Consider the following 26,835-nt stretch of genomic DNA (forward strand, 5'->3'; position numbering starts at 1 on the left):
GACCACATTCATTATGCGTCTTTCATAAAGACGTGAAAATGTGAATGAATGCTCTCTGCTACATATACATCAACCACAACACATTATAATGATCAATCGATAAGAACACAGAACCACGTCCTAATTTCAGATTCACACTGCGTTTCTTTCACTGTGGCCTGGTCAGCACTGTGGCTTCTCTACTCTCCCTGCATGAGGTAATGGCCACCAGTAACAACATGACAGCTTCAACTTAATTCCCATGAAGTACTATAACAAAGCACAAAGTAGCTGTCCCAGTCACGATCAGCCCCACTCACTATTTGGCAGGAAGTGGCTTCCTCCTCATAGCTTTGCTAAGACACCTATTACCTAATAAGTATAAATGGCTAGTATCACACTCACAACAGTCTTTGAATCTCTCCCCCCTCCCCTTCTTTCTTTCTCTTCCCAAGCTCATCTCTTTTCACTCTCGTCTTTCAAAAACCATTGGAGGGTAAACATGTGCATTGAGATGAAGCAGATTCTATGTGGGGGTATTTGTGTTTTTCTCCTGCCCTTTCAGTAGAGCTGTCTGAGGGGGTAGAAGTGGCCTCTACACTCTGACACAGGTTCAGATATCTTGTCATCTCCCTAACAGTTAAGATTTAGATCAGGGGTAGGGTAGTCAGATCCTAGGCCTGTGGTTAAGTGCACTTTCTACCTTACGCTGCGGTGTCACAGTCTCGGCTCTGCAAATCAGACAAAGAGAATGATGTGACTGAGTCTCTGAAGGACCGATATCCATAACTGGCTCATGTCCGCTCGAGGTAGAAGATGCCTCTAACTACAGATGTAGGATCAGTGTATGCCACCACAACCCTAGCCATAGTAGTATGGCGCCACTGGAGCAAATTAGGGTTAAGTGCCTCGCTCGAAGACACCGACAGATTTTTCACCTTGATGGCTCGGGTATTCCAACCAGCGACCATTCACTGCGGGTTACTGGACCAATGCCCAATCCATTAGGGGATGATAATATGAATTTGGACTTCTACCAACTTCTAATGTCCCTGTGGTAGCAACCATTGAATAAATCTCAAATGTCTTTCATTGATTCCTCAACCTTCTCAAAACACATTGGAGGAGAAGAGGTTGAGGAATGAAGGACACCGAGTCAAGGTAAGACTAGTTTCATATGGAATAAGAATTAGAATTCTGTGTACAACAACCTCAGATACAGACCGCACACCACACTGGGACAGGGCCACTGGGACTTCTATACACTTCCTTCTGTTCGCATCATTATTCATTTAGGTTTGATCAATATCTGGAGGACAAAAATCAAGACCACGGAAGGGCTGGGCTCTCCCATAATCTTCACAATATTAAACATGGAAACCTCCAAAAATGTTAAGAATGTGAACATTGGTCTGGCCAACAATTTTTTAAATGTGTAATTCAAACCTTGGTCACTACACACAATTAGACCTTTGGTTTTACCATTCTCTCAGGAAGGGGTATAGCGGGGAGAGAAATTTCCAATGCAGAAACGATGTTCTTAATAGTTTCTTTCAAAGTACCATTGCCTGACCTTCAGCCATTTCCACACATCTCTTCCAGCCTACATTGTGGGCATAAATGTGCCCTCAAGCATAAATGTGAAAATTAGCATTTTAAGTGTCGTGTATAGCCAATTCTCATAGGATTGGGGTCAAGGTGTCTGTTACATGGGTTGAACAGAGCTGTTAGATGATCTGTTGTCTCCAATCAGGACCAACACTCTGTAATAGCCAATTTATTTGGTCTCAAAAGAAAAGTTGAAGGTAACATTTGTATGTTGGAGTGTTCAGATCAGCATAAACATTATTATTTTTATTTTTTTTAAAGTGGATGCAAAATAACTATTTCCTTTAGCAATTCTATTCGAAACTTTTCTTGATGTGTTGAAAATAACCAACCTCTAATAATTCCATAGTATAAAATAGACTTGATAAATAGACTTGAGCATTTTGATTCACAACTGACCAAACCTAGCCTTTACATGTTTAAATCATTCATAAACATCAAAATACACAACGGGGAAAAAGTCTAAATGTTTACATGCCATATTACAAAAACATATCTGCAAAAAGAAAGAAAAGTGAAACTGATATATTGTCAAACCTGGTATATAAATAGTTAAACTTTACAAAATCTAATAAATGATTCATTTGGTAAAATAAATTGTTAAATATTTACAACACATAGGTGTCGTTGCAAAATGGTTTGTAAGGCTGCGAAAATCAAGAGTCTGCATTGTGATACACCATACAAAAAAAAAAAGTGACTTTCACATAATTACACAGTGAATAAGAATTGTGGTATTCTTGAAAAACATATCACCATTTAAAAACTGTTCCATAAAATACTTTGCCATTTCACCAACAGGTTTCTCAAATATGACTATGCAGTGCCCCCCTCCGGTTGCAATGTGTACTGTAGTAGAGCTCAGGGGGACAAAACTTTTTAGACGCAAAAAAGAAAGAAGGGGGGTGCCAACACTGTTGCCATTAAAATTTGGAGTAAAAACAACATTAAAATATTCACCCAATCCAATGCCTTTATTGCCCACTAGGACTGTTGTTGTGTAGGGCCTAACAATTATTTTAAGTTCTCCAGTGACTGTCTTCTCACTGGTTTATTGTTCTGCTTTGAGCGTGGGCTACAGGCAGTGTCTTTTCTCTCTGTGTGTAAAAACCTACGGAACCCTTGTTGTCCGCAATTCAAAGTCAACCATACACACCACCAGCTAGACCAAAAAGCTAGCTTTGACTGCCATGTGGATATCAGTAAAAACTTGAGAGAAAAAAAGATTAGATGTGAGGTTTCAACTCTATAAGGTACTCTACTTTCATTAAGTGTCCAGTGGCAGTCTGAGGTTCTCTCTCTCTCTCTGTAGTATTCCATTTCAGCATTAGTTAGCACTTCTCGTTGGCATGGTAACAACAATGTTCAAACAGACCGGCATCCAGGCTGTATGCAGATCAGCAGCATACGAGTCTCCCTCTTCTTTTCTTTCCCTTCACTGCTCTATCCTCCTACTTGTCCCTTCCTCTCTCATCCTGTCCCTTCATCTCTCATCCTTTCATGGCGTGGTGGTGCTCAGAGCAGGCTGGCCAGGCTGGTAGTGGGTCCGTTCTGTGCCTGGAACTGGCCCACTGGAGGTGGTCCATCCGTCCACTGCAACAACACTCAGTCCATCAGCTCACTGTCTCACATTAATTCCTTTAGCTGTGCATGTACGTTACTGGTCAAAAGTTTTAGAACGCCTACTCATTTAAGGGTTTTTATTTTGACTATGTTCTACATTGTAGAATAATAGTGAATACATCAAAACTATGAAGTAACACTTATGGAGTCATGTAGTAACCCCAAAAAGTGTTAAATCAAAATAGAGTTTATATTTGAGATTCTTCAAAGTTGCCACCCTTTGCACACTTGGCATTCTCTCAACCAGCTTCATGAGGTAGTCACCTGGAATGCATTTCAATTAACAGGTGTGCCTTGTTAAATGTTAATTTGTGGAATTTCTTTCATTCTTAATGCGTTTGAGCCAATCAGTTGTGTTGTGACATGGTAGGGGTGGTATACAGAAGACTGCTCTATTTGGTGAAATACCAAGTCCATATTATGGCAAGAACAGCTCAAATAAGAAAAGAGAAACAGTCCATTACTTTAAGACATGAAGGTCAGTCAATACGGAACATTTCAAGAACTTTTAAAGTATCTTCAAGTGCAGCTGCAAAAACCATCAAGCGCTATCTGACTGTCATCAAGGCAAAGGGTGGCTATTTGAAGAATCTCAAATATAAAATACATTTTGATTTGTTTAACACTTTTTTGATTACTACATGATTCCATGTGTTATTTCATAGTTTTGATGTCTTCACTATTATTCTACAATGTAGAAAATAGTACAAATAAAGAAAAACCCTTGAATGAGTAGGTGTTCTAAAACTGTTGACCGGTAGTGTATATGTTGGACATTGTGGGTGGATAAATATTCACCATGGTGCAGTACAAAAATATTGATGTATGATGACTAACTGATATCGATTGATGAGTTCTTATCCTAATGAAGTCATGCTTTAGAAGGCTGTGCATTAATTATATACACATATTGATAGCTTGATTGATGGATCCTTACACTGATGAGGTTGTGCTCAGGGAGACTGCAGGCAGCGATGTGGTCCTGCAGGAGCTGCTGGGAGAAGTTCTGGTGCATCTGAGCCGCCTCGTGGGCATCTATCGTGTTCCCACACGCCTTGTTTAGATCTACAGGGAGGAAAACACACATTCCCAGTCAGTACCACACACACACACACACACACACACAGACAGACAGACGTTGTCTTACCCTTAAGCAGAGCTGAGGACCAGAGCTGGACTGACATGTCAGGGATCTTGCTGGCCAACTGCATAGCTGGAACAACCATGTTGTTGCTCTCCTGGAAGAAACACAGCACCAAATGCATGGTTCAGATTGAATCACACCTCCTAGCATTGCTCTGAGGCATTATGTGGTCTGGGAAACACTGCTATAAAACCCCGGAGTGCCCTGTGATGTGATCTCACCCGGTGGTTCCCCAGCACGTAGAAGATATGGCCCAGTAGGACCAGAGAGCATGCGGTCAGACGATTCAGGTCTTCAGCATTGGACATCTTCAGAGTCTCCCTCAGGAACCGCCTAACGGGACACAGTCGTACGCACATTTCTTTGTTTAGGCTTCACAGTTGTGCTCTTAGGCTTTCTTTCCAACTGAGCAGGGATTCAAAGTGTGTTCGTTGAGGACATTATTTGTATGTCATGTATTGGAAACATAAACAAATTGTTGCTACAATGTCTGGTAAGTCATAGGTGAACTTACTTGGCCTCATTGTATCGTCCCTGGAAGAAGGAGAGGAGTCCACGGATGTAGAAGGCTGCTGCTCGCAGACAATGAGAGCTGGGACGGGAGGGGCAAAGGAGTCCATTTAGACTCAAACATCGCAAGATTGCACTTGGAGCTACCAAAATACATAGACAAACATATACAACACATTCTCTTACCTGACAGGGAAGTTGTGATCTGGGTTTATCCTCTCCAACAGGCTATAAAGCTGTTACAACAAAAAAAGGACGTTAGACCCAAGTCAAGAAGTGCCATTCATCACAACAACCCTGCGATTCTGAATACAGCCGATGCCCTCTGACCTCCTGGTGCCTGTTGCCTTCCCTGATGTAGACGCTGGCCAAGTTGGTCACGATGAAGGCCCACAGCTCCTGGTGCGTCGTCAGCTGGAAGAGTGAAACTAGTATTTCAGTAAACACAACAAGAAATATAAAATGAAGAGGTCACTCAAATTTTGCCAATAGGTATCTTAGACACACTCACGTCACTCACCCGCAGGGCAGCAGTGAACTGCGCCTCTGCGTTATCCATGCAGTTCACGGAGATGCAGTACAGACCCTGGAACAGACCACAAGCGTGATAAGGGATGTGATTGGTACATCATAGAAAATCAGGACAAAATTACTACCTGTCCATTTCATTTATAACGTATAGATATAAGAAATCACATTAAAAGGCTTGAAAAATGTACAAAATATTATAATCACTGATACTCACTAGCAGGGTGTGTAGCTGGGATGCGTGGTTGGTGAACAACCTTGGGGACTGAGCGCACAGCTGACACACCTGAGAGATCTGAGAATAGGGGAAGATGAAAAAAATCAAGCAGGTCATGTGCGCTTCAGTCCAACTGTCTGTATACACGAATGAATGTGCATGTTAAGCTAGTTCCATACCTCCTGCAGTGCCGTGGCCTTGTGACCAGTGACGAGTCGACACATGATGATGTGCTCCAGTAGGATGACTTGGAATGTGGAGAGGATGGGGCTGGAGTCCAGCACTAGAAAACACAACAACAAACACATGAATACTACTACTGCTGCTGCTGAAGAAGAAAAAAGCACTGGGAGCTGTTGAGGGTATGGTTCAGAGGATCACAGAGATCCTATTAAATTACCTCTATATGTAATTCTCTGGCGAGGATTCCATTGACTTACTTTTGAGCTTTTCCAGCTGCATGAGTGCTTTGTCTGTGTATTTCTGGGCCTTCTCCAGGTAGCCTGCTTGCATGGAGTGCATGACCGTCACCTGTGAAAAAGAAGAAAAAAAAGTTACACCCCTTTTTTTAACCTATGTAGTGACAACAATATGACCCGTAGAGGTCAAAGGTCATGCGCCGTGTCTGTATCCCACCAGGTAGACGAGGACACACATGTGCTCCTTGGGCAGCCAGTGGAACAGGTCGGCAGGGTTGCTGGGTAGGATCTCATCGTCGTGGAGTGTAGAGATGGTCTGGATGCACTGCTGCAGCTGCTTCAGACACGGCTTCACACTCTTCACCTATCAGCCCAAATGAAATGCATTCATCACATCAGTTATGTACTTTTACAAGTGGGGCTACGTATGAAACAATGCCTGAGCGTTGCATGACTTAATCTCTGCGTGCTTATTGCTCCTGGTTCCTGTCGTGTTGATTAAGTCCCATTTCAAACAGGTTTCAATAACAGGCCCTTATATTTTGATACCAGTGACCACACTCAAATACAGAACGCAGGCCTTCGCGATGATTACTCAGGCCATACCCTGCCTGTTAAGTGTATATAGCTACTGTATCTAGAGTGTGAATTCCTGTCATATATATCACACATACACACACAGTTGAAGTCGGAAGTTTACATACACTTAGGTTGGAGTCATTAAAACTCGTTTTTCAACCACTCCACACATTTCTTGATAACAAACTATGGTTTTGGCAAGTTGGTTAGGACATCTACTTTGTGCATGACACAAGTCATTTTTCCAACAATTGTTTACAGACTATTATTTCACTGTATCACAATTCCAGTGGGTCAGAAGTTTCCATACACTAAGTTGACTGTGCCTTTAAACATCTTGGAAAATTTCTGAAAATGTTGTCATGGCTTTAGAAGCTTCTGATTGGCTAATTGACATCATTTGAGTCAATTGGAGGTGTACCTGTGGATGTATTTCAAGGCCTACCTTCAAACTCAGTGCCTCTTTGCTTGACATCATGGAAAAATCAAAAGAAATCAGCCATTTTTTTTGTAGACCTTCACAAGTCTGGTTCATCATTGGGAGCAATTTCCAAACGCATGAAGGTATCTGTACAAACAAATGTACGCAAGTATAAACACCATGGGACAACGCAGCCGTCATACCGCTCAGGAAGGAGACACGTTCTGTCTCCTAGAGATGAACGTACTTTGGTGCGAAAAGTGCAATCAATCCCAGAACAGCAGCAAAGGACATTGTGAAGATGCTGGAGGAAACAGGTACAAAAGTATCTATATCCACAGTTAAACAAGTCCTATATCGACATAACCTGAAAGGCTGCTCAGCAAGGAAGAAGCCAATGCTCCAAAACCAACATAAAAAAGCCAGACTACGGCTTGCAACTGCACATGGGGACAAACCTCATGCTTTTTGGAGAAATGTCCTCTGGTCTGATGAAACAAAAATAGAACTGTTTGGCCATAATGACCATCGTTATGTTTGGAGGAAAAAGGGGGAAGCTTGCAAGCCGAAGAATACCATCCCAACCGTGAAGCACGGGGGTGGCAGCATCATGTTGTGGGGGTGCTTTGCTGCAGGAGGGACTGGTGCACTTCACAAAATAGATGGCATCATGAGGAAAGAAAAGTATGTGGATATATTGAAGCAGCATCTCAAGACATCAGTCAGGAAGTTAAACCTTGGTCGCAAATGGGTCTTCCAAATGGACAATGACCCCAAGCATACTTCCAAAGTTGTGGCAAAATGGCTTATGGACAACAAAGTCAAAGTATTGGAGTGGACATCACAAAGCCCTAATCTCAATCCTACAAAAATTTTGTGGGCAGAACTGAAAAAGCGTGTGTGAGCAAGAAGGCCTACAAACCTGACTCAGTTACACCAGCTCTGTCAGGAGGAATGGGCCAAAATTCACCCAACTTATTGTGGGAAGCTTGTAGAAGGCTACCCGAAACATTTGACCCAAATTCAACAATTTAAAAAGCAATGCTACCAAATACTAATTGAGTGTATGTAAACTTCTGACCCACTGGGAATGTGATGAAAGAAATAAAAGCTGAAATAAATCACTACAATTATTCTGACAATTCACATTCTGAAAATAAAGTGGTGATCCTAACTGACCTAAGACAGCAAATTTTTACCAGGAAAAACTGAGTGTAAATGTATTTGGCTAAAGTATGTAAACGTCTGACTTCAACTGTATATACAGTGGGGAGAACAAGTATTTGATACACTGATGATTTTGCAGGTTTTCCTACTTACAAAGCATGTAGAGGTCTGTCATTTTTATCATAGGTACACTTCAACTGTGAGAGACGGAATCTAAAACAAAAATCCAGAAAATCACATTGTATGATTTTTAAGTAATTAATTTGCATTTTATTGCATGACATAAGTATTTGATACATCAGAAAAGCAGAACTTAATATTTGGTACAGAAACCTTAGTTTGCAATTACAGAGATCATACGTTTCCTGTAGTTCTTGACCAGGTTTGCACACACTGCAGCAGGGATTTTGGCCCACTCCTCCATACAGACCTTCTCCAGATCCTTCAGGTTTCGGGGCTGTCGCTGGGCAATACGGACTTTCGGCTCCCTCCAAAGATTTTCTATTGGGTTCAGGTCTGGAGACTGGCTAGGCCACTCCAGGACCTTGAGATGCTTCTTACGGAGCCACTCCTTAGTTGCCCTGGCTGTGTGTTTCGGGTCGTTGTCATGCTGGAAGACCCAGCCACGACCCATCTTCAATGCTCTTACTGAGGGAAGGAGGTTGTTGGTGTAGATCTCGCGATACATGGCCCCATCCATCCTCCCCTCAATACGGTGCAGTCGTCCTGTCCCCTTTGCAGAAAAGCATCCCCAAAGAATGATGTTTCCACCTCCATGCTTCACGGTTGGGATGGTGTTCTTGGGGTTGTACTCATCCTTCTATTCCTCCAAACACGGCGAGTGGAGTTTAGAGCAAAAAGCTCTATTTTTGTCTCATCAGACCACATGACCTTCTCCCATTCCTCCTCTGGATCATCCAGATGGTCATTGGCAAACTTCAGACGGGCCTGGACATGCGCTGGCTTGAGCAGGGGGACCTTGCGTGCGCTGCAGGATTTTAATCCATGACGGCGTAGTGTGTTACTAATGGTTTTCTTTGAGACTGTGGTCCCAGCTCTCTTCAGGTCATTGACCAGGTCCTGCCGTGTAGTTCTGGGCTGATCCCTCACATTCCTCATGATCATTGATGCCCCACGAGGTGAGATCTTGCATGGAGCCATAGACCGAGGGTGATTGACCGTCATCTTGAACTTCTTCCATTTTCTAATAATTGTGCCAACAGTTGTTGCCTTCTCATCAAGCTGCTTGCCTATTGTCCTGTAGCCCATCCCAGCCTTGTACAGGTCTACAATTTATCCCTGATGTCCTTACACAGCTCTCTGGTCTTGGCCATTGTGGAGAGGTTGGAGTCTGTTTGATTGAGTGTGTGGACAGGTGTCTTTTATACAGGTAACGAGTTCAAACAGGTGCAGTTAATACAGGTAATGAGTGGAGAACAGGAGGGCTTCTTAAAGAAAAACTAACAGGTCTGTGAGAGCCGGAATTCTTACTGGTTGGTAGGTGATCAAATACTTATGTCATGCAATAAAATGCAAATTAATTACTTAAAAATCATACAATGTGATTTTCTGGACTTTTGTTTTAGATTCCGTCTCTCACAGTTGAAGTGTACCTATGATAAAAATGACAGACCTCTACATGCTTTGTAAGTAGGAAAACCTGCAAAATCGGCAGTGTATCAAATACTTGTTCTCCCCACTGTATATATATATGTCTATCCTGGTATGTGTAAATGTTCTTGGCGAATAAAAGGCGATACTGATTCTGTACCTGTCCAGCATCCAGGTAGTGTGTGACCTGCAGCACCAGGAAGAACACCCTGAGGGACTCCTTCTGGATGGGGTTTCCCTGCCAGTTCTCCACGATGGTCCCACACAGAGTCAGCAGTGGGTGCACCTCCCCAAGCTTCCTCTCCATCAGCAGCAGCTTTAGACAAACACACAGGGTGACATTTCACTTTTCTTAAAAAACAAAAAAATGGGAACATTGTGTTATTTAACATTGTTAATCTTAGGAATTTGTGGATTGGGGTGGATTATCCCTTTAATTAAACACCACAACATAACATTTGTTTTGTTTATTAGGTGGGCATCGAGACTTTCATTAAAACAGTTCAGGAAGCAATGTTCCAAGTGCCTCCAGCAGAATTTAATATTGAATTTGTCATAAAAATGATCATTACTTCATTTGAATTCATCATCATGAGAGAATCTTGAGATGATCAGTATGTTTCTCAACTTACCATTCCTTTACTCAAAAGAAAGAGGGCTCTGTGTGGGCGGATAGAAAACAAGGTTCAGTAACATCGTATAACCAGACTACAACACTAGTCATCAGAGCAGTAAAACAACACCTTGACAAATGTACGGACATGACGAGAACTGCTCAAATGGTTCAACTTGTGTTGTACCATGATACACTACCTGGTGTACTCGGAGCCCACTACCCGGGCATACTCTGCCCCGACCCCCAGGAGGTCACAGGCTGACACTAGATCCTTCTCCAGCGTGTGCAGTTGCTGAGGGGAAGAAAAACAGGACCATTGAGCAAAGTAACTAAATGAGCCATATATAAAGTACAGTTCCTTCAGAAAGTATTCACACCCCTTTACATGTTCCACATTTTGTTGTGTTACAGCATGAATTTAAAATGTTTTCAAATTTAGATTGTGTCACTGGATTCAACCCATTTGTTATGGCAAGCCTAAACATGTTCAGGAGTCAATTTGCTAAACAAGTCACATGGAATCACTGTGTACAATAATGTTTGACATTATTTTATCAATGACTACCTCATCTCTGTACCCTGCACATACAATTATCTGTATGGTACCTAAGTTGAGCAGTGAATTTCAAAAATATTCAACCAAAGACCAAGGAGGTTTTCCAATGCCGTGCAAAGAAGGGAACCCATTGGTAGAAATATTAGACATTGAATATCCCTTTGAGCATGGTGAAGTTATTAATTCCACTTTGGATGGTGTGTCAATACACCCAGTCACTATAAAAATACAGGTGTGCTTCCTAACGCAGTTGCCGGAGAGGAAGGAAACCGCTCAGGGATTTCACCATGAGTGATTTTGGTGATTTTAACACAGTAAGAGTTTAATGGTTGTGATAGGTGAAAACTGAGGATGGATCAACAACATTGTAGTTACTCCACAATACTAAGCTAAATGACAGAAGAAAAAAAATCCAAAACATGCATCCTGTTTGCAATAAGGCACTAAAGTATACTGAAATAAAATTAAAAACTATTTTACTGACTTACAGTTCATATAAAGAAATCAGTCAATTAAAATAAATAAATTAGGCCCTAATCTATGGATTTCACTTGACTTGGCCGACTGGGGAGTCAGGCCCAGCCAATCAGAATGAGTTTCTCACAAAAGGGCTTTATTACAGACAGAAATACTCCTAAGTTTCATCAGCTGTCCGGGCGGCTGGTCTCAGATGATCCCAGAGTTGCAGAAGCTGGATGTTGAGGTCCTGGGCTGGCGTGGTTACACGTGGTCTGCTGTTGTGAGGCCTGTTGGACGTACTTCCAAATTCTAAAACGACGGAGGCGGCTTATGGTAGAGAATTGAAAATGTAATTCTCTGGCAGCAGCTCTGGTGGACATTCCTGCAGTCAGCATGCCAATTGCGCGCTCTCTCAAAACTTCAGACATCTGTGGCATTGTGTTGTGTGATTAAACTGCACATTTTAGAGTGGCCTTTTATTGTCCCCAGCACAAGGTGCACCTGTGTAATGATCATGCTGTTTAATCAGCTTCTTGATCTGCCACACCTGTCAGGTGGATGGATGCACTATGTAAAACCTTAAATTGTATGAGGCCAAGGTGAGTGAGCACAAGATGTAGTGGAGCACACTATCAATAGCTTCATCCCACCACTCCTGTGTAAATTCAACACCCATTTCCCATACCCAAGCAGATTTAGTTGTTGGTGGTGTTTGTGTCCAATGACATAATACACAGATACATCTGAGAAATGACTGCTCTCTGTCGAGGTAATAGAGTCAATAAACCATCCCAGGGTTGGCAAGGGGGTAGAGCAAGGAAGCCAGAAAATTGCGAGGAGACAATGCCTAATTTGATGGTAACGGGAAAAGTGAGATGGAGGCATAGAGTATTTAGAGGCCAGGTTAGGAAAACTAGAAAAATGTAATTTACATATAAAAGTCTTGGAAGGACTTAATGCTTTCTCTCACTGGTATTATCTATTTGGGAAGCGGAGAATACGTGACTCTTATCAATAAGGCCCATAGTAGATGCAGAGGAGAATTTAAAATGCTGTCGAAACTGGTACCAAATCTTAAGTGTGGAAAGCACTACAGGATTGCCAGTATAGCGAGAGGGGGATGCTGGGAGGTAAGAGCAGAGTAAAGCACAAAGAGAAGCAGAAATACAAGAATGTGCCTCTAGGTGGCACCATTGGGTATCTGGAGCTTGTAACCAGAATGGCAAATTACTGAAAGTTGGCTGCCCAGTAATAGTGTAAAAAAATTGGTTAGTGCCAGCCCTCCACTAAACTTGCATCTCTGAAGTAAAGATCTAACTCTGGGTACCTTTCCTCCCCAGATAAATGTGGAAACAGCCTGATTGACTTAAAAAATATTTATATATTTTTAAATTCTTTATATAAAAACAAATGGGACAGATTGAAATAGATAAAAGGATTTTGAGTAAACTGTTCATTTTTACAGCATCAACCCGTCCTATAAGTGATAGTGGTAAGCTACCCCATCTCTGAAAATCCGATTTCATTTGCGTAAGCAGGAGAGCAAAGTTTGCAGAAAAAAAGGGAATGAAATGAACAAGTTAAGTTCACTCCAAGGTATGAGACCAGAGAGCTTAAACTGAAAAGGCAAGTCTGTCTGCTGGAGCGCTGCAGGATTGATCCACATTTTTTTAAGAACAGCAAATAGGTACTCCCATTCAATTCTGTTGAATGCCTTTCTGCGTCTAGGGAGTTTACCACCTCATGGGAGTTTGGAGATTTGTTTAACATAAATAATGTTAAACAGCATCCAAATATTAAATTAATATTTTTCCTTTATAAAACTGTTTTTTCCTGTGATAAGAGTCCTGGTAAGACTACTTACTTCCAGACCCCTCTATCCTTTTGCCAGCACCTTTACATCCACATTGAGGCTTAGGTGCCTAAATGAAGAACAGGAAGTAGGGTCTTTCCCTTTAAGGGGAAGCGCTATTGAAGCCTGTGTTAGGGTAGGTGGCAGTGAGCCAGTGAGCCACGTTAAGGTGATTCATTATACATAGGCAAAAGTCAAGGGGCTAACTTGGTATAGAATTTCTTAAAGAACTCAGTTGGAAACCCATCAGGCCCTGGAGCCTTACTCCTCTGCATCGACTTGATAAACTAACTTTAAGGCTGAGAGGAGAATCAAGGTCATCTCCAGTTCAGCCAGAAATTTTGTCATATTGGCAGTATCTGATAGAAATTTAGACATATACAGGCCAGGGAGGAATAAACATTTGAAGGTGTCATTGATCCCCGTAGTGTCAGAAATCAAGCTATGAGAGGAATCTTTAATTTGGGGAATCAGACGGGTAGAAGTGCAGCGTTTTAAATTGGTGTGCGAGCAGACGACTTGCCCTGTCGCCATGCTCATCGTAGGTACCACGTGAACGCAATAGTAACCGTTCTGCTTCTGTGGTGGACAAGAGATTGAATTCAGATTGTAAGTTCAACCGTTGCTTATATAGCTCTGGAGATGGCGTCAAGGCATTTTGGTGGTCTAAGTCAAGGATGGCTCTAGAGTTATTCTAGTTTAGCTTCCTGTGTTTTGTTTAAATGAGAAAAATAAGGCCTTAAGTCATTCCCATAAAAGAGAATGAGAGATTGAGCTTGTATGATTAGAAGAAAATAAAATGATCAATAGAAGTGGAGATAACGTTACAGAAGTCTGCATCAGACAGGAGAAGATAATTGAATCTCCAGAGAGAGGTACGAGTTTGTCCTGATAGGACTATGTCGAAAGGCTAAAGGTCCATGGTCAGAAATTACAATGGGTAAATATTCAGAAGAGGTGACATTTGGAAGTAACTTACGATCAATAAAGAAATACTCAATGGGAGAAAAATAATGGTGTCTGAAATAACATTAGTAGTAGAGAAATATATGATTTTACTAACCAAAATTGCAACCCCTCCGGCTATGGAGTTAAAGTCTGAGTGGAAAACCTGACTGAACCTGGAGTTTTGTAGCCTCGAGTGATCTTTAACGCGTAAATGGGTCTCTTGTAAAAATATCACCTTTGCTTTTAGCTTTTCCCAAATGGGAGAAGACCCTTGACAAGATTATGCATTGTCTTAGTATTCCAAGATAAAAACTTTATAGGATTAGGCCTACCTATTCCAATATTACTATTATCAGCGTTGTTAGCCATCTAAAATATTGAAAAAAATGTGTGAACAGACCAAGCATTTGCAAAGATAAGAGAAAACTGACGAAAAAAATCAATTAAAAAAACGACCAAAGGTCACTCCCCTTGCCTTCCCCTCCTATCCAAACCCAATGTCTCCTTTCCCCAGCGAATGGAGATAGCAGGTTAACATTTGTGCAGCGTCGGTGTATACATTTGAAATTGTGTTCACAAAAGAGTAAAGTAGGTCAACAGAAAACCCCATAACCGTAAAACAGAACTTTCCTGACTCATGGAGTCTTCAATCAGTGCAACAGATACAATGTGTCTTAAGGATGGCCACATGCTAAACCGGAAGCCTTGTGCACAAAATTTGAGAGAAATAAGCTTTTTGTGCATATGGAAAATTTCAGGGATCTTTTATTTCAGCTCATGAAACCAACACTTTATATGTTGCATTTGTTTGGTATAAAACTGTAGAGAGAAAAAAAAAATGTGGCATAGAAATTAACTTCATGTCCTGAATACAAAGCGTTATGTTTGAGGCAAATCCAATACGACATCACTGACTACCACTTCAGATTTTCAAGCACGGTGGTGGCTGCATTATGTTATGGGTATGCTTGTCATCGGCAAGGACTAGCGAGTGTTTTGGGATAAAAATAAACAGAATAGCGCTAAACACAGGCAAAATCCTAGAGGAAAATCTGGTTCAGTCAGCTTTCCAGCAGACACTGTGAGACAAATTCACCTTTCAGCAGGTCAATAACCTAAAACACAAGGAGTTGCTTACTAAGACAACATTGAATGTTCCTGAGTGACCTAGTTAAATCTACTTGAAAATCTATGGCAAGACTTGAAAATGGCTGTCAAGCAAAGATCAAAAAACAACTTGACAGAGCTATATTTTGCAAATATTATACAATCCAGGTGTCCAAAGCTCTTAAAGACTTACCCAGAAAGACTCACAGCTGTAACAGCTGCCAAAGGTGGTTCTAACATGAGACCTGTATTTAATTTTCTATAAATTAGCAAACATTTTAAAAAAATTATGGGGAAGTGTATGTAGATGTGCGATATTGTTTTAATCCATTTTGAATTCAGGCTGTAACAACAAAATGTGGAATAAGTCAAGGGGTGTGAATAATTTCTGAAGGCACTAAATAGAGGTTATTTCAAAAGTTACAGATTTAGTTGTTAGGTTGACGTACCGCCAGTTGGAAGAGCAATCTGCAGTGCCAGTAGGGAGTTTGCTGGGAGATCTGGATGGCCTTCCGCAGCAAGGGCTTTGCAGAGTCAACCAGATTCTAAAAAAAGACCAGGGATAAAATACCTTTTACTACAATACAAAAACCTACAATCATTTAAGTCAATCAGAAGTGTTTTCTAAACAAACTGCCATATGCTACTTTATCTTAGTTTCAGAGTTCACTTACATGCAAAAGCAGCTCAATGAGGGAAAAGACAATGCAAGGATTACTGATCAAGCATATTTTGTGATGACATAACAGCCAAAAAGTAAAATGAATGAGTATGACATTTTGACACGAGTATGACATTGTCTTGAAAAAAGGTTGAATGACTACAGAAAGGAGAACAAACCAAATTGCAAATACAAACATGTGAACAGAACTGTTGAAATGCAGGAAATGGCCTAGTGCAAGGTGAAGGAAGGCCACAGGGTGCCAAGGATAGCAACACTTCACTTACCTGTTGGCAATAGAGCTCTGACAGAAGACTTGCAGCCTCAAATTTGACATCTTCAAACTGAGGGATCTGGTATTATTTGTAAAGGGGAAAAAAACGTTTCTCTGCAATCTGCACAACAACATTACGATCAATGAAGATTAAAGACATAAATAATTGAAAGCATGGTCAACACTTCTCCCGTTAGATCAGTGGTTAGCAAACCTCCCCTGGAGACCCTTCTTTAAATTTGTATTGGCGGATTGCAACCGAGAGGTGCATACACCTCAACCTACTGTATTGGATTATGAGGCCAGTTTACATTTTTCTTACTTAGCCCTGTGTTTCCACCTACTCTTCTGGAGTGTGTTCATGCATTCAACTTTGTGAAGGGAAAAAGGCCAGGGAAAAGAGAAGAAAAATTGCATTGGAGGACGGGACACTATCGTTTAACACACCTTGTAACTCTTCTGCAGTAAAATCTTGTTCCCCCAAGTATGCATCTCTGCAGTTCTCACCACATCTATTTCCTGTGATTTTACGTTCCATTGCAGCGCTACAGTTGATAAACCATGGCTTTGAAAGGGAAGAAACCAACCTTTCTGAAGCATGTTATTCCTATCACTCTATTGGTCTCGGCCTACTCACAGGGATCCTCCTAGGATCCCTCGCCCTGAACCCATCTTCCTCTACTACTCTCTTCACTAGCTCAGCATACGACAACTTCTGTAATACTCTGATCCTGGCAACATCAACCTGCCCCTCTCTCACAGGACACTTCTGATCTCCAGCCCAATGGGTACCCCTACAGTTAACACACACCTTTTCCCACCGATACGACACATTCCGTTGTCTCATGCACGGACTGCACACTTCTCACATCAGTGTCTTCTGTTTCACCACACTCCCCACGGAGTCTGCGTCGCACTACACGGCGGGTATCAGACGCCGGGAATCTTCCATTTCAGTTGATCCTTCTTAACACTACCCCAGGTATCAATCCTTTTAAAAACGCTCCACTCCGTGCTCCAGAGAGCAAAGCAAGTCACAGTTGTCCCTAGGCGCGTGGTGAAAAGCGCCCGTTCCCTCTGGACAGAATAAAACGTTTTATTTATTTTTTTAAACAGCGCAAGTCCACCTCGAGTTCCTTTCACTGACTCAGTCCCCAAACTCCTTTCCACCCAACCTAACACCACATATGTAATCAGCCAGAAGGCAAGGATCTCTCCAACAATCTCGCTCCCACTGGGCCAGAATCATCCTTGTCATCCTTTTCTTTCTTCACAGACATCAACCTCAAACCCTTGCAGCTCCAAATCCTCCATTATTTATTTTTTTAAACATTATCCTCGCTCTCTTCCAACTCCTTTAAACTCCATGTCACTCATCAGTTTCACTTTCTGAGCTACTAAAGTATGGTTTCCATTTTTGTACACCCATCTATTCTTTCCCCAGGGTTTGTCCTTGTTCCCTTGACCCTGCCCCCATCTTCCTCTTGTCAGTGCCACCTTCTGAACTACTGTAGCATGATTTCACATTTTTGTACTTCTCCCTCTCAACCGCCTCTCTTGTACCAGGTTTTTCCCCCTTTGTTTATTCAACTTTTCCAAAATACGGTTTTTCATTTTTGTATTTAACGCCTATCAACCTCCCTTCCTCGTCCTCCATATTCGAAACCCCGGGCCTCGAACTACCAAAAAGTCCCTTGTTTCTCAGCCTTGTCTTTTCAAGAACTCAGTGCGGAAGTGGTGGCAGCATTTTACGCAACATGAACCATGAAAGTACGGCGTGACACCATTTCCCCATCCCTAGCAAACACAGCCGATTAAACTATTTGCATTCTAAACTGAAAATCATGATTAGTTGATTATTGAAGTCAGCTGTGTTAGCTGGGGAAAAGTGTGACATAAGTCAGGCCCCCCAGGACTGGAGTTGCACATCCCTGAGATAATAAGCATCGTTGTGTAAATACTGACTAAGTGGCTCGCAACAACAACCATATAAACAGTCTATCCCCTCCTCGGGGAACCCCAGATGTTTCACTATTTTGTTGTAGCCCTGAACTAGTTCACCTGATTCACTTTTTCAAGGGTTTGATGATTAATTAACAAGTTGAATCTGCTGTTCTAGTTCCGGAATAGATCGAAAAAATGGAACGGCTGGGGCGTCCCCCGAGGAGACGTTTGAGAACTACTGAGTTAGATGCATACTCTCACACACGAAACCATTATAATGCAAAAGGATACTTGTTGTGATATGAACCACTGTGGAAGAAAACAGAGTGCGAAAGTTAGTTTCAATTATCCGTTTTGTACATGGAATGTTGATGTCCTAACAATTAATGTAAGCTGTCACGCGATAATGTAATATTCTCACTGATGAAATCAACAACGTTGGTTCACTTTTCTGATCTGCAACACACAGACCGCTTTGCCATAACTGCGGCCTTACTCTCCCCTCCACAATATCCACGAAGTTTCCTAGGGAATGCTCACCGCTTTCTCCAAGTGGCTCCGGGCGAGTTCGGTGTTCTTGGTGTGGTGGTAGAGTACCGAGCCCAGTTGGAGATGAGTTCGGGCTTCGACCCTCTGTGGCGGTTTAAACTGAAACACCGCCTGCAGACAGTGGACGCAGAGACGGATCTTGGGGGGACTTGAGGTACGAAAATGTTCCGCAAAGCCGAGCAGAGCCAGATACCAAGATTCCGGAGCATCTCCGCTTGTCGCCATTTTGCTAACAAAAGCAACAGTCGCTATCACACGACTGCCGCTGTTCAGCGATAGTTTGGTCCAGGGCACTGAACTAGGATCGGTTATGCTCTCTGACTTCTGAATGTTGTGGTTAAATTGGGTAAACTGTCATTGACAAAGATTATGGATATACTGACAAGATGCATTTCTCTCCGCCCTAACAGTGGGGGGTCGTTATCCACAAAGCGGGCTGTCCAGCTTATCATTTCTTTGACTTTGGATTGGTGGACACATCTCATTATTCTAATACCTTTTTAATTATTCGGTAAGGGTTGACGTCAACCGCCTGTATTCAATGGAGAGAGTCGCTATGCTACTAGCCTCATGACATGAATATGCATAACTATCTCGAGACAACTCCGATAGTGTTTTTTCTCAAATTTTCCTGGAAGTCACGTGTCCTACAGCAGTACTCTCGTAACAAATTAAGCATTAAACTTATATTCGATGAAATAAAACTCATGTAGCAAATAAGCCGTTTCTTTTTTTTGTTGACCCAACTTCGACACTCAATGACGTCATACAAAACGTATTGCTTGATGCGCGAAACAACAAAAAAACACCACCTGCTGGAGGGAGAGATTATCCGCGGAGTTGGGCCTATATGAGCACAGGGTGACCGGGCGGGTTACCAGGTGATGATTGGGTCAAATGGATCCAAGGGCCCAGCCCTCGACGTAGCTGAGAGGGCGGTGAAAAATATGGTTTCCATGACGAATTGACGCTATGCGACCCTAGGCTGGAGACTTTCTTCAGCAAAGATGGCTGACAAAAATACTAGGATGGAAGCAATGTAAGTGATTATAACGACATAACGAATCATGCAAACAATGTACATTTGAGAGGAATATGTTAGTTAATATAGAGACAAACGATTATGCATATTTTCTTGTCAAAGTTAATTTACGAAAATCGCGATTTAGCAAACTAGATGAAGTAACATAACATTTTCCTGCTTATTGTTCAGTGGAGGATAAAAATGCCGGTATGCCTACGGATATGTAGGTAGCTATGTAGCCGATCTGTGTATGGACTCTAAAACGTTTGGTATTGTGATGAAACAGCAGGGAGCAGGTCCCGAACCCTCGACCTCCTAGCCCGAAGTCCAGCGCGCTATCGACTATGCCGCAAAAGCATGCTCACGCGGCAGAGTCGATATCCGCGCTTATAAACCCAGGGTCGTTACAGTATACATATTAGTTCAGAACCTAGCTATGAATCTCAGCTATCATAGCCAGTTGTATCACCTTCAAAACAGTTTGAATGACATTAATGAAGCCTATGGATTGAGTAGAATATAATATAACTTTGTGCCAAGGATGCAAGTCGTATATTCATGTAGTTATTACCATGCATGGGATCCCCACATTGTAGCCTGTACATTTAATATATTCACTGATCATGTAACTCTATTTTGGCAAATAAAGGTGCAGTTCAGGAATGAATGTCTGAGATTATTTTAGTCATATCCAATACCAGGAGTATCAAATTCCAGTCTTTGAATGATTCTGTGTCTGCATGTATGTATTACAATTATACATTTCAACAGTGTTTACCAATCTTGGTCCTGGGACATCAATGGTTACACATTGTAACTATGCAATAGACTAGAAACATGATTTAACTAGTTAAAGGCTGATTTGTTATTCATATATATATAATTTTAAAAAACAGTACACACTTTGTATGCATCATGTAAATACTCTAAAACCGGTTAATCCCAATATCTAATTTCCTTAATCTGCATTGATCTGATAAACACAGAATAGGTGTAGTATTTAATCAAATGAGACTTAAATTGAGACTTAATTTAAACCAGTAGAGAACATGAAACACTTTATTGAAAGAAGTTCATTATCCAAGTGTTAAAAATACATAATGTATTATACATGTATTATAAATGCAAGTTCAATCTGTACTTCAATGCACATCTGGTGTGCATTATAAAAACAGAAGAAGAAATGAGGTGGCGAGAGAGGTGTAAAAGACAGAAACACAGTGCTACCCCTAATATTATCTCAGTTCATCACAATTACATAAGTGTCTCTAGTGGTGTCTCCTAACCAGCCTTGGGCTCCCAGTCGACCCAAAGGTCATCTTAAGAGCGGGTGAGGTGGCGATGACGGGACTGGGGGTTGGCATCCTCCCTCACATCAAAACATATCTGCAAACGAGAGACAGATGGAGAGTGATGACGGGACTGGGGGTTGGCAACTGGCTATGGTAGCTGAGGTTCATAGCTCGTTTGCAGTTTTTTTGAAAAATTGTAACACTGTCAGTGATCATAATCATCAGGAGCTGAAATGCAAAACTGACCTTGGATCATTAACTCTGGGACTACTGCGTCTCTATTTCAATGTAAAGCATCTCTTTAATAATACTTCCTGTTGACCCCACCATGTGACCTCTCACCTCTGATCATGCTGTGCCCTCTATGTAGTCAGTTCAGATGCGTGAGGGGTTCACCGGTACAGCTGATATAACCTAGAGGATTTAGGGAGAAGGGGAGAGGATGAAGTGAAGGAGCTAAGTAAATACTCTTATTGCAATGTGGATGGCTCTTAAAAGAGCCTTTGGTTGTGCATAGTGATGTTGCCAGGGTACAGCACCCTCTTTCAAGAAGTAGGAGGTGAAGATCTCCCACACACGGATTGCCTCTTTTGCTGCGTTGATGGACCGCATCCTTGAAACATCCTGCTGAGCAGTAGACTTCTCCTCTAGCACATGGTGGCGAGCTGCAGATCCCCTCCTGGTCCTCGTGTCCATTGTCATGAAGTTATGCAGGACACAGGTAGCCTTCACACGCCTGAATTCCTCCAGGAGGCAGTCCAAAATGGCCCCGGTCACCCAACCTTGCAGTGCCCTACACGGTAACTTATAGGCAATCGTTTTGAAGGAATCTCCAGTTACAAGGTATCTGTAGGAATATGGAAGATCATGTCATTACTAGACTTTGACATCACCAGGTCATTGTGGATTACTAAAGTATAATATCCCTTATAACAAATCATGATTAAAAATTTTTTTAACTAGGCAAGTCAGTTAAGAACAAATTCTTATTTACAATGACGGCCTACCGGGGAACAGTGTTTAGGGGCAGAACGACAGATTTTTACCTTGTCAGCTTGGGGATTTGATCCAGCAACCTTTCGGTAACTGGCTCAATGCTCTAACAACTACGCTACCTGTCGCCCCAATGATAACATTGGATTGATTGATGCATGTGCACACACGTGCATGTATAGCAGGTGACAATAGCAGGATCATATCAAGGACAGCATCACAAATCAACACATAAATATCATTTGAATCAGCTGTGCAGTGCTAAGGCAAAAAACTGAAATATGCACCCTTTTGAGTCCCCAGGAACAGGACTGAGAACCACTGCTCTTCCTTGGGACCTCTTCATCTGCAGACAGGCTTTCACAGCTCTCTGTATCTGAGGACAGAAAACCTCACAAGAAACAGACTTCATTATACTCAAATTAGACCGCACTGAATATTATGTTACTATTATCTTTGTCCTCACTTCTAGCGACTGGAACTACACAAAAGTACCTGCCCTATCCAGAATAACCTAACGTTACTCTCTCACTTTGACAGCTGGGGCTGCTATCGTTTCACCTTCCTCCATGGCTGTTAGCTAGCTAACGTTACCTACAAATGCATTTGGAGTTTGTTTTTTTACAGTGATAAATACATCAAGATAGCTAGCTAATATAAAGTTAGGTAGCTGGTGATATTTAATTCACTTAGCTAGCTATCTTTACAGTATGTAAAGTTGGCTAGATAGCTACTGTAACTAAGTTAGCTAAGTTAGCAGCTCATTTGAGTTAGCATGCACTGTAGGTAACTTAGTTAGCTAATATTACATCGTTGTTTGTTTGTTTTTTACATTTTAGAAATGTATTTATTTACTTTAAAAGGTTCTCTCAACCATGTGGACGATTGCAAACAGGGCAGCAAAGTTTGTTTGTCACCAGAGCGTTTTATAGCATATTACTATGTAACTATTTACCCATTTAATAACCAGACTTTCATACAAACTTGCTATGCTGAATTCTTGACGCACAACCGATAAAGGCTGCCATCTGCTGCCAGCACGCCCACAAGCGAGTCACAATAGGCAGCCACTCTGTCGTTTTCTGCAGTGCTTTCTCATTGATTTACATTGGGCTCCCAGGTGTCCGTAGTTAAAAACGTCCTAAAACGACCAGTGGCGCCACCCTGTGGCCGATCCCGGATAAGGGGTGTTGAGGGGTTGCCCAGCGGCCAGGGACAATATCAGATTAGGGATAATACATACATGAAATGTATACATGAACTTCATCTCTGTATAGAACACTGGTCCTGAAGAGTTTACATGGTGTGCAGGCTTTTGTTCCAGCCCATCACTAACACACTTGCTAATCAACTATAAAGGAAGACCTGGCACTGTTTGTTGCACATTGATTAGAATCTGCATAAATAATATTAACTTTTTATATAACTAACTATGTGTGCCCGCTTTCGTAAATTACAATATTTGTTGCATGTTTAGTTACTTGCAAAATTCATAGAAGACTCAAAGAAATTCCCACCAAAAGCCCCTCAAACAGACCATCCAAGCAAGGACTATGTAGTAAAGCATGCATCACCTCCCACTGACTTCATTTCCCACAATCCCACTGCACTCGCCCTTGCTACGAGCAGTGTCAGTCACAGCAAATACAAACACCATGGAAGGTGCAAGTTACTAAAGTCATAGTTTGGGCCATGAAACAGAAAATAATGTCACAAACAGTGCCTCCAGGATCTAAAGATGTTAATGACACGAAAGTGATCAACTTTCAAGAGTTTTGTATGCAAAACGTGGACAGACTGAACATTGAAGTGACAGATACAGTTGAAGTCGGAAGTTTACATACACCTTAGCCAAATACATTTGAACTCAGTTTTTCACAATTCCTGACATTTAATCCGAGTAAAATTTCCCTGTCTTTGGTCAGTTAGGATCACCACTTTATTTTAAGAATGTGAAATGTCAGAATAATAGTTGAGAGAATTATTTACTTCAGCTTGTATTTCTTTCATCACATTCCCAGTGGGTCAGAAGTTTACATACACTCAATTAGTATTTGGTAGCATTGCCTTTAAATTGTTTCACTTGGGTCAAACGTTTTGGGTAGCATTCCACAAGCTTCCCAAAATAAGTTGGGTGAATGTTGGCCCATTCCTCCTGACAGAGCTGGTGTAACTGAGTCAGGTTTGTAGGCCTCCTTGCACGCACATGCTTTTTCAGTTCTGCCCACAAATGTTCTATAGGATGGAGGTCAGTTCTTTGTGATGGCCACTCCAATACCTTGACTTTGTTGTCCTTAAGCCATTTTGCCACAACTTTGGAAGTATGCTTGGGGTCATTGTCCATTTGGAAGACCCATTTGCGACCAAGCTTTAACTTCCTGACTGATGTCTTGAGATGTTGCTTCAATATATCCACATAATTTTCCTCCCTCATGATGCTATCTATTTTGTGAAGTGCACCAGTTATTCCTGCAGCAAAGCACCCCCACAACATGATGATGCCACCCCCGTGCTTCACAGTTGGGGTGGTGTTCTTCGGCTTGCAAGCCTCCCCCTTTTTCCTCCAAACATAACGATGGTCATTATGGCCAAACAGTTCTACTTTTGTTTCATCCGACCAGAGGGCATTTCTCCAAAAAGTACAATCTTTGTCCCCATGTGCAGTCGCAAACTGTAATCTGGCTTTTTTATGGTGGTTTTGGAGCAGTGGCCTCTTTCTTGCTGAGCAGCCTTTCAGGTTATGTCGATATAGGACTCGTTTTACTGTGGATATAAATTCTTTTGTACCTGTTTCCTCATCTTCACAAGGTCCTTTGCTGTTGTTCTGGGATTGATTTGCACTTTTCGCACCAAAGTATGTTCATCTCTAGGAGACAGAACGCATCTCCTTCCTGAGCGGTATGACGGCTGCGTGGTCCCATGGTGTTTATACTTGCGTACTATTGTTTGTACAGATGAATGTGGTACCTTCAGGCGTTTGGAAATTGCTCCCAAGGATGAACCAGACTTGTGGAGGTCTACAATTTCTTTTCTGAGGTCTTGGCTAATTTCTTTTGACTTTCCCATGATGTCAAGCAAAGAGGCACTGAGTTTGAAAGTAGGCCTTGAAATGCATCCACAGTACACCTCCAATTGACTCAAATGTTGTCAATTAGCCTATCAGAAGCTTCTAAAGCCATGACATAATTTTCTGGAATTTTCCAAGCTGTTTAAAGGCACAGTCAACTTAGTGTATGTACATTTCTGACCCACTGGAATTGTGATACAATGAATTGTAAGTGAAAATATCTGTCTCTGTAAACAATTGTTGGACAAATTACTTGTGTCATGCACAAAGTAGATGTCCTAACCGACTTGCCAAAACTATAGTTTGTTAACAAGAAATTTGTGGAGTGGTTTAAAAACGAGTGACTCCAACCTAAGTGTATGTAAACTTCCGACTTCAACTGTAGCTAACCCTGCTATTTGGGGTGCAGAATCAGTTCTATAGCCATCATTAACCTCAAATAACCTTAGACCCTGGGGTGGAGACAGGCTGTGAACTGAATATTTTATTCGGTGGGATCCACAGGTGGTGCGAGGATATCGACAATGTAAGAGATCAACGCTTGTGTAAAAGTTTATTTGAATATCAACCAGCTAGCTAGCTAGCTAGTAGCCCAAAGGCTGGCAGATGATGATATTGAGCCGTTTCATCTACCATCCAAAGCACGTGTCAAACTTATTTAATTGGAGTGCTGAATGTCTGCAGGTTTTCGCTCCTCCCCTGTACTTGATTGGTAAATCAAGGTAACTAATGAGTAAATAACTCCCCTCACCTTGTTGTTTAGGCTTTAATTGAAAGGAAAAAACAAAAACCTGCAGGCACTATTGCTGTGTTCAAAACAACTGGGAACTCAGAAAAATACGAGGTCAAATTATGACGTCAGTGATCTTCAGGTCAGAGTTCTAGAAAGAAGCCAGAGTTGGATGACCATTCAAATCGATTTTTTTTCCCCCAGTCGGAGCTTGTTTTGTCAGAGTTCTCAGTGTTTGTTGTGTATGTGCTGAAGTCAGAGATTTCCGAGTTCCCAGTTGATTGGAACGCGGCATATGCCCTCCATGGAATGAGTTTGACCCCTGATCCAAAGGAAATGTATGAAGCCTATACAGGTATCACACAGCGCTGTGACACAATATTTTCTGAAACCATAACTTAATACTGTCAAAACTGCTTTGATAGTTATTTTTGTAGCAGGTTATTAGAGCATTTGTCTCCTAACCTGCTATGTTAATTCACCTAGTTACTTTGGTATCGAGGTGGCGTGAAAAGTTGCATCGATGTATATATTTTGAAGCATGCAAACGGAGTACGTATCCGAGAAGGGCCCTCCAAGCTCCGTTTCGCATACTTTGATTTGGGTTCATACTCTGACCCTTGCTCCAATTTGCGTGCTCGGAGCACGGTAGTATACATTTTGAGAAGCACCCACGGTCTGTTCAGTGTGTGACACTTGTCTTACATGCTGACCAACCGCACACGCGTCCGGCATTGGCGCAAGGTGATTGTACACCCACACCAGACGCAATCAGGACACGCAGGTTGAAATATCAAAACAATCTCTGAACCAATTATATTAATTTGGGACAGGTCAAAAAGCATTAAAACATTTATGGCAATTTAGCTATAAAGCTAATTTGTCCTGGGATATAAACATTGGGTTGATGAAGAGATTGCACGTGGGTATATGCTCCTAAAAACCAATGAGATGGGA

General features: G+C 41.8%; 1 protein-coding gene and 1 long non-coding RNA gene across 5 annotated transcripts; both read right to left on the reverse strand.

Annotated features, from left to right (window-relative positions):
- Positions 1-1,741: 1,741 nt before the first annotated feature.
- LOC139560471 (MAU2 chromatid cohesion factor homolog) lies at positions 1,742-19,214 on the reverse strand. 3 transcript variants are annotated; one of them, XM_071377284.1, is made up of 19 exons: positions 18,764-19,214; positions 18,515-18,532; positions 16,293-16,358; positions 15,794-15,889; positions 10,620-10,714; positions 10,439-10,466; positions 9,967-10,122; positions 6,246-6,392; positions 6,050-6,140; positions 5,789-5,892; positions 5,610-5,687; positions 5,376-5,450; positions 5,195-5,278; positions 5,051-5,100; positions 4,869-4,946; positions 4,576-4,687; positions 4,358-4,448; positions 4,148-4,275; positions 1,742-3,180 (listed from the first exon to the last, which is right to left on the reverse strand). In XM_071377284.1, exons 1-19 carry the CDS (start codon positions 18,995-18,997, stop codon positions 3,103-3,105), a joined length of 1,809 nt encoding a protein of 602 aa, XP_071233385.1. In that variant the 5' UTR covers positions 18,998-19,214; the 3' UTR covers positions 1,742-3,102. The 3 variants fall into 3 exon arrangements, with proteins under 3 accessions (XP_071233385.1, XP_071233386.1, XP_071233387.1); XM_071377285.1 differs by having other exon boundaries at positions 2,956-3,180; positions 9,967-10,119; positions 18,764-19,149; XM_071377286.1 differs by having other exon boundaries at positions 2,956-3,180; positions 5,385-5,450; positions 18,764-19,149.
- Positions 19,215-20,837: 1,623 nt separating this feature from the next.
- Positions 20,838-23,821, reverse strand: LOC139560239 (uncharacterized). 2 transcript variants are annotated; one of them, XR_011671894.1, is made up of 4 exons: positions 23,037-23,821; positions 22,369-22,472; positions 21,431-21,935; positions 20,838-21,182 (listed from the first exon to the last, which is right to left on the reverse strand). It is a non-coding gene; the product is annotated as an uncharacterized lncRNA (long non-coding RNA). The 2 variants fall into 2 exon arrangements; XR_011671893.1 differs by having other exon boundaries at positions 22,369-23,820.
- Between the last annotated feature and the right edge of the window lie 3,014 nt (positions 23,822-26,835).

This window comes from Salvelinus alpinus, chromosome 30, assembly GCF_045679555.1.
Source record: "Salvelinus alpinus chromosome 30, SLU_Salpinus.1, whole genome shotgun sequence".
Classification (NCBI taxonomy): Eukaryota; Metazoa; Chordata; class Actinopteri; order Salmoniformes; family Salmonidae; genus Salvelinus; species Salvelinus alpinus.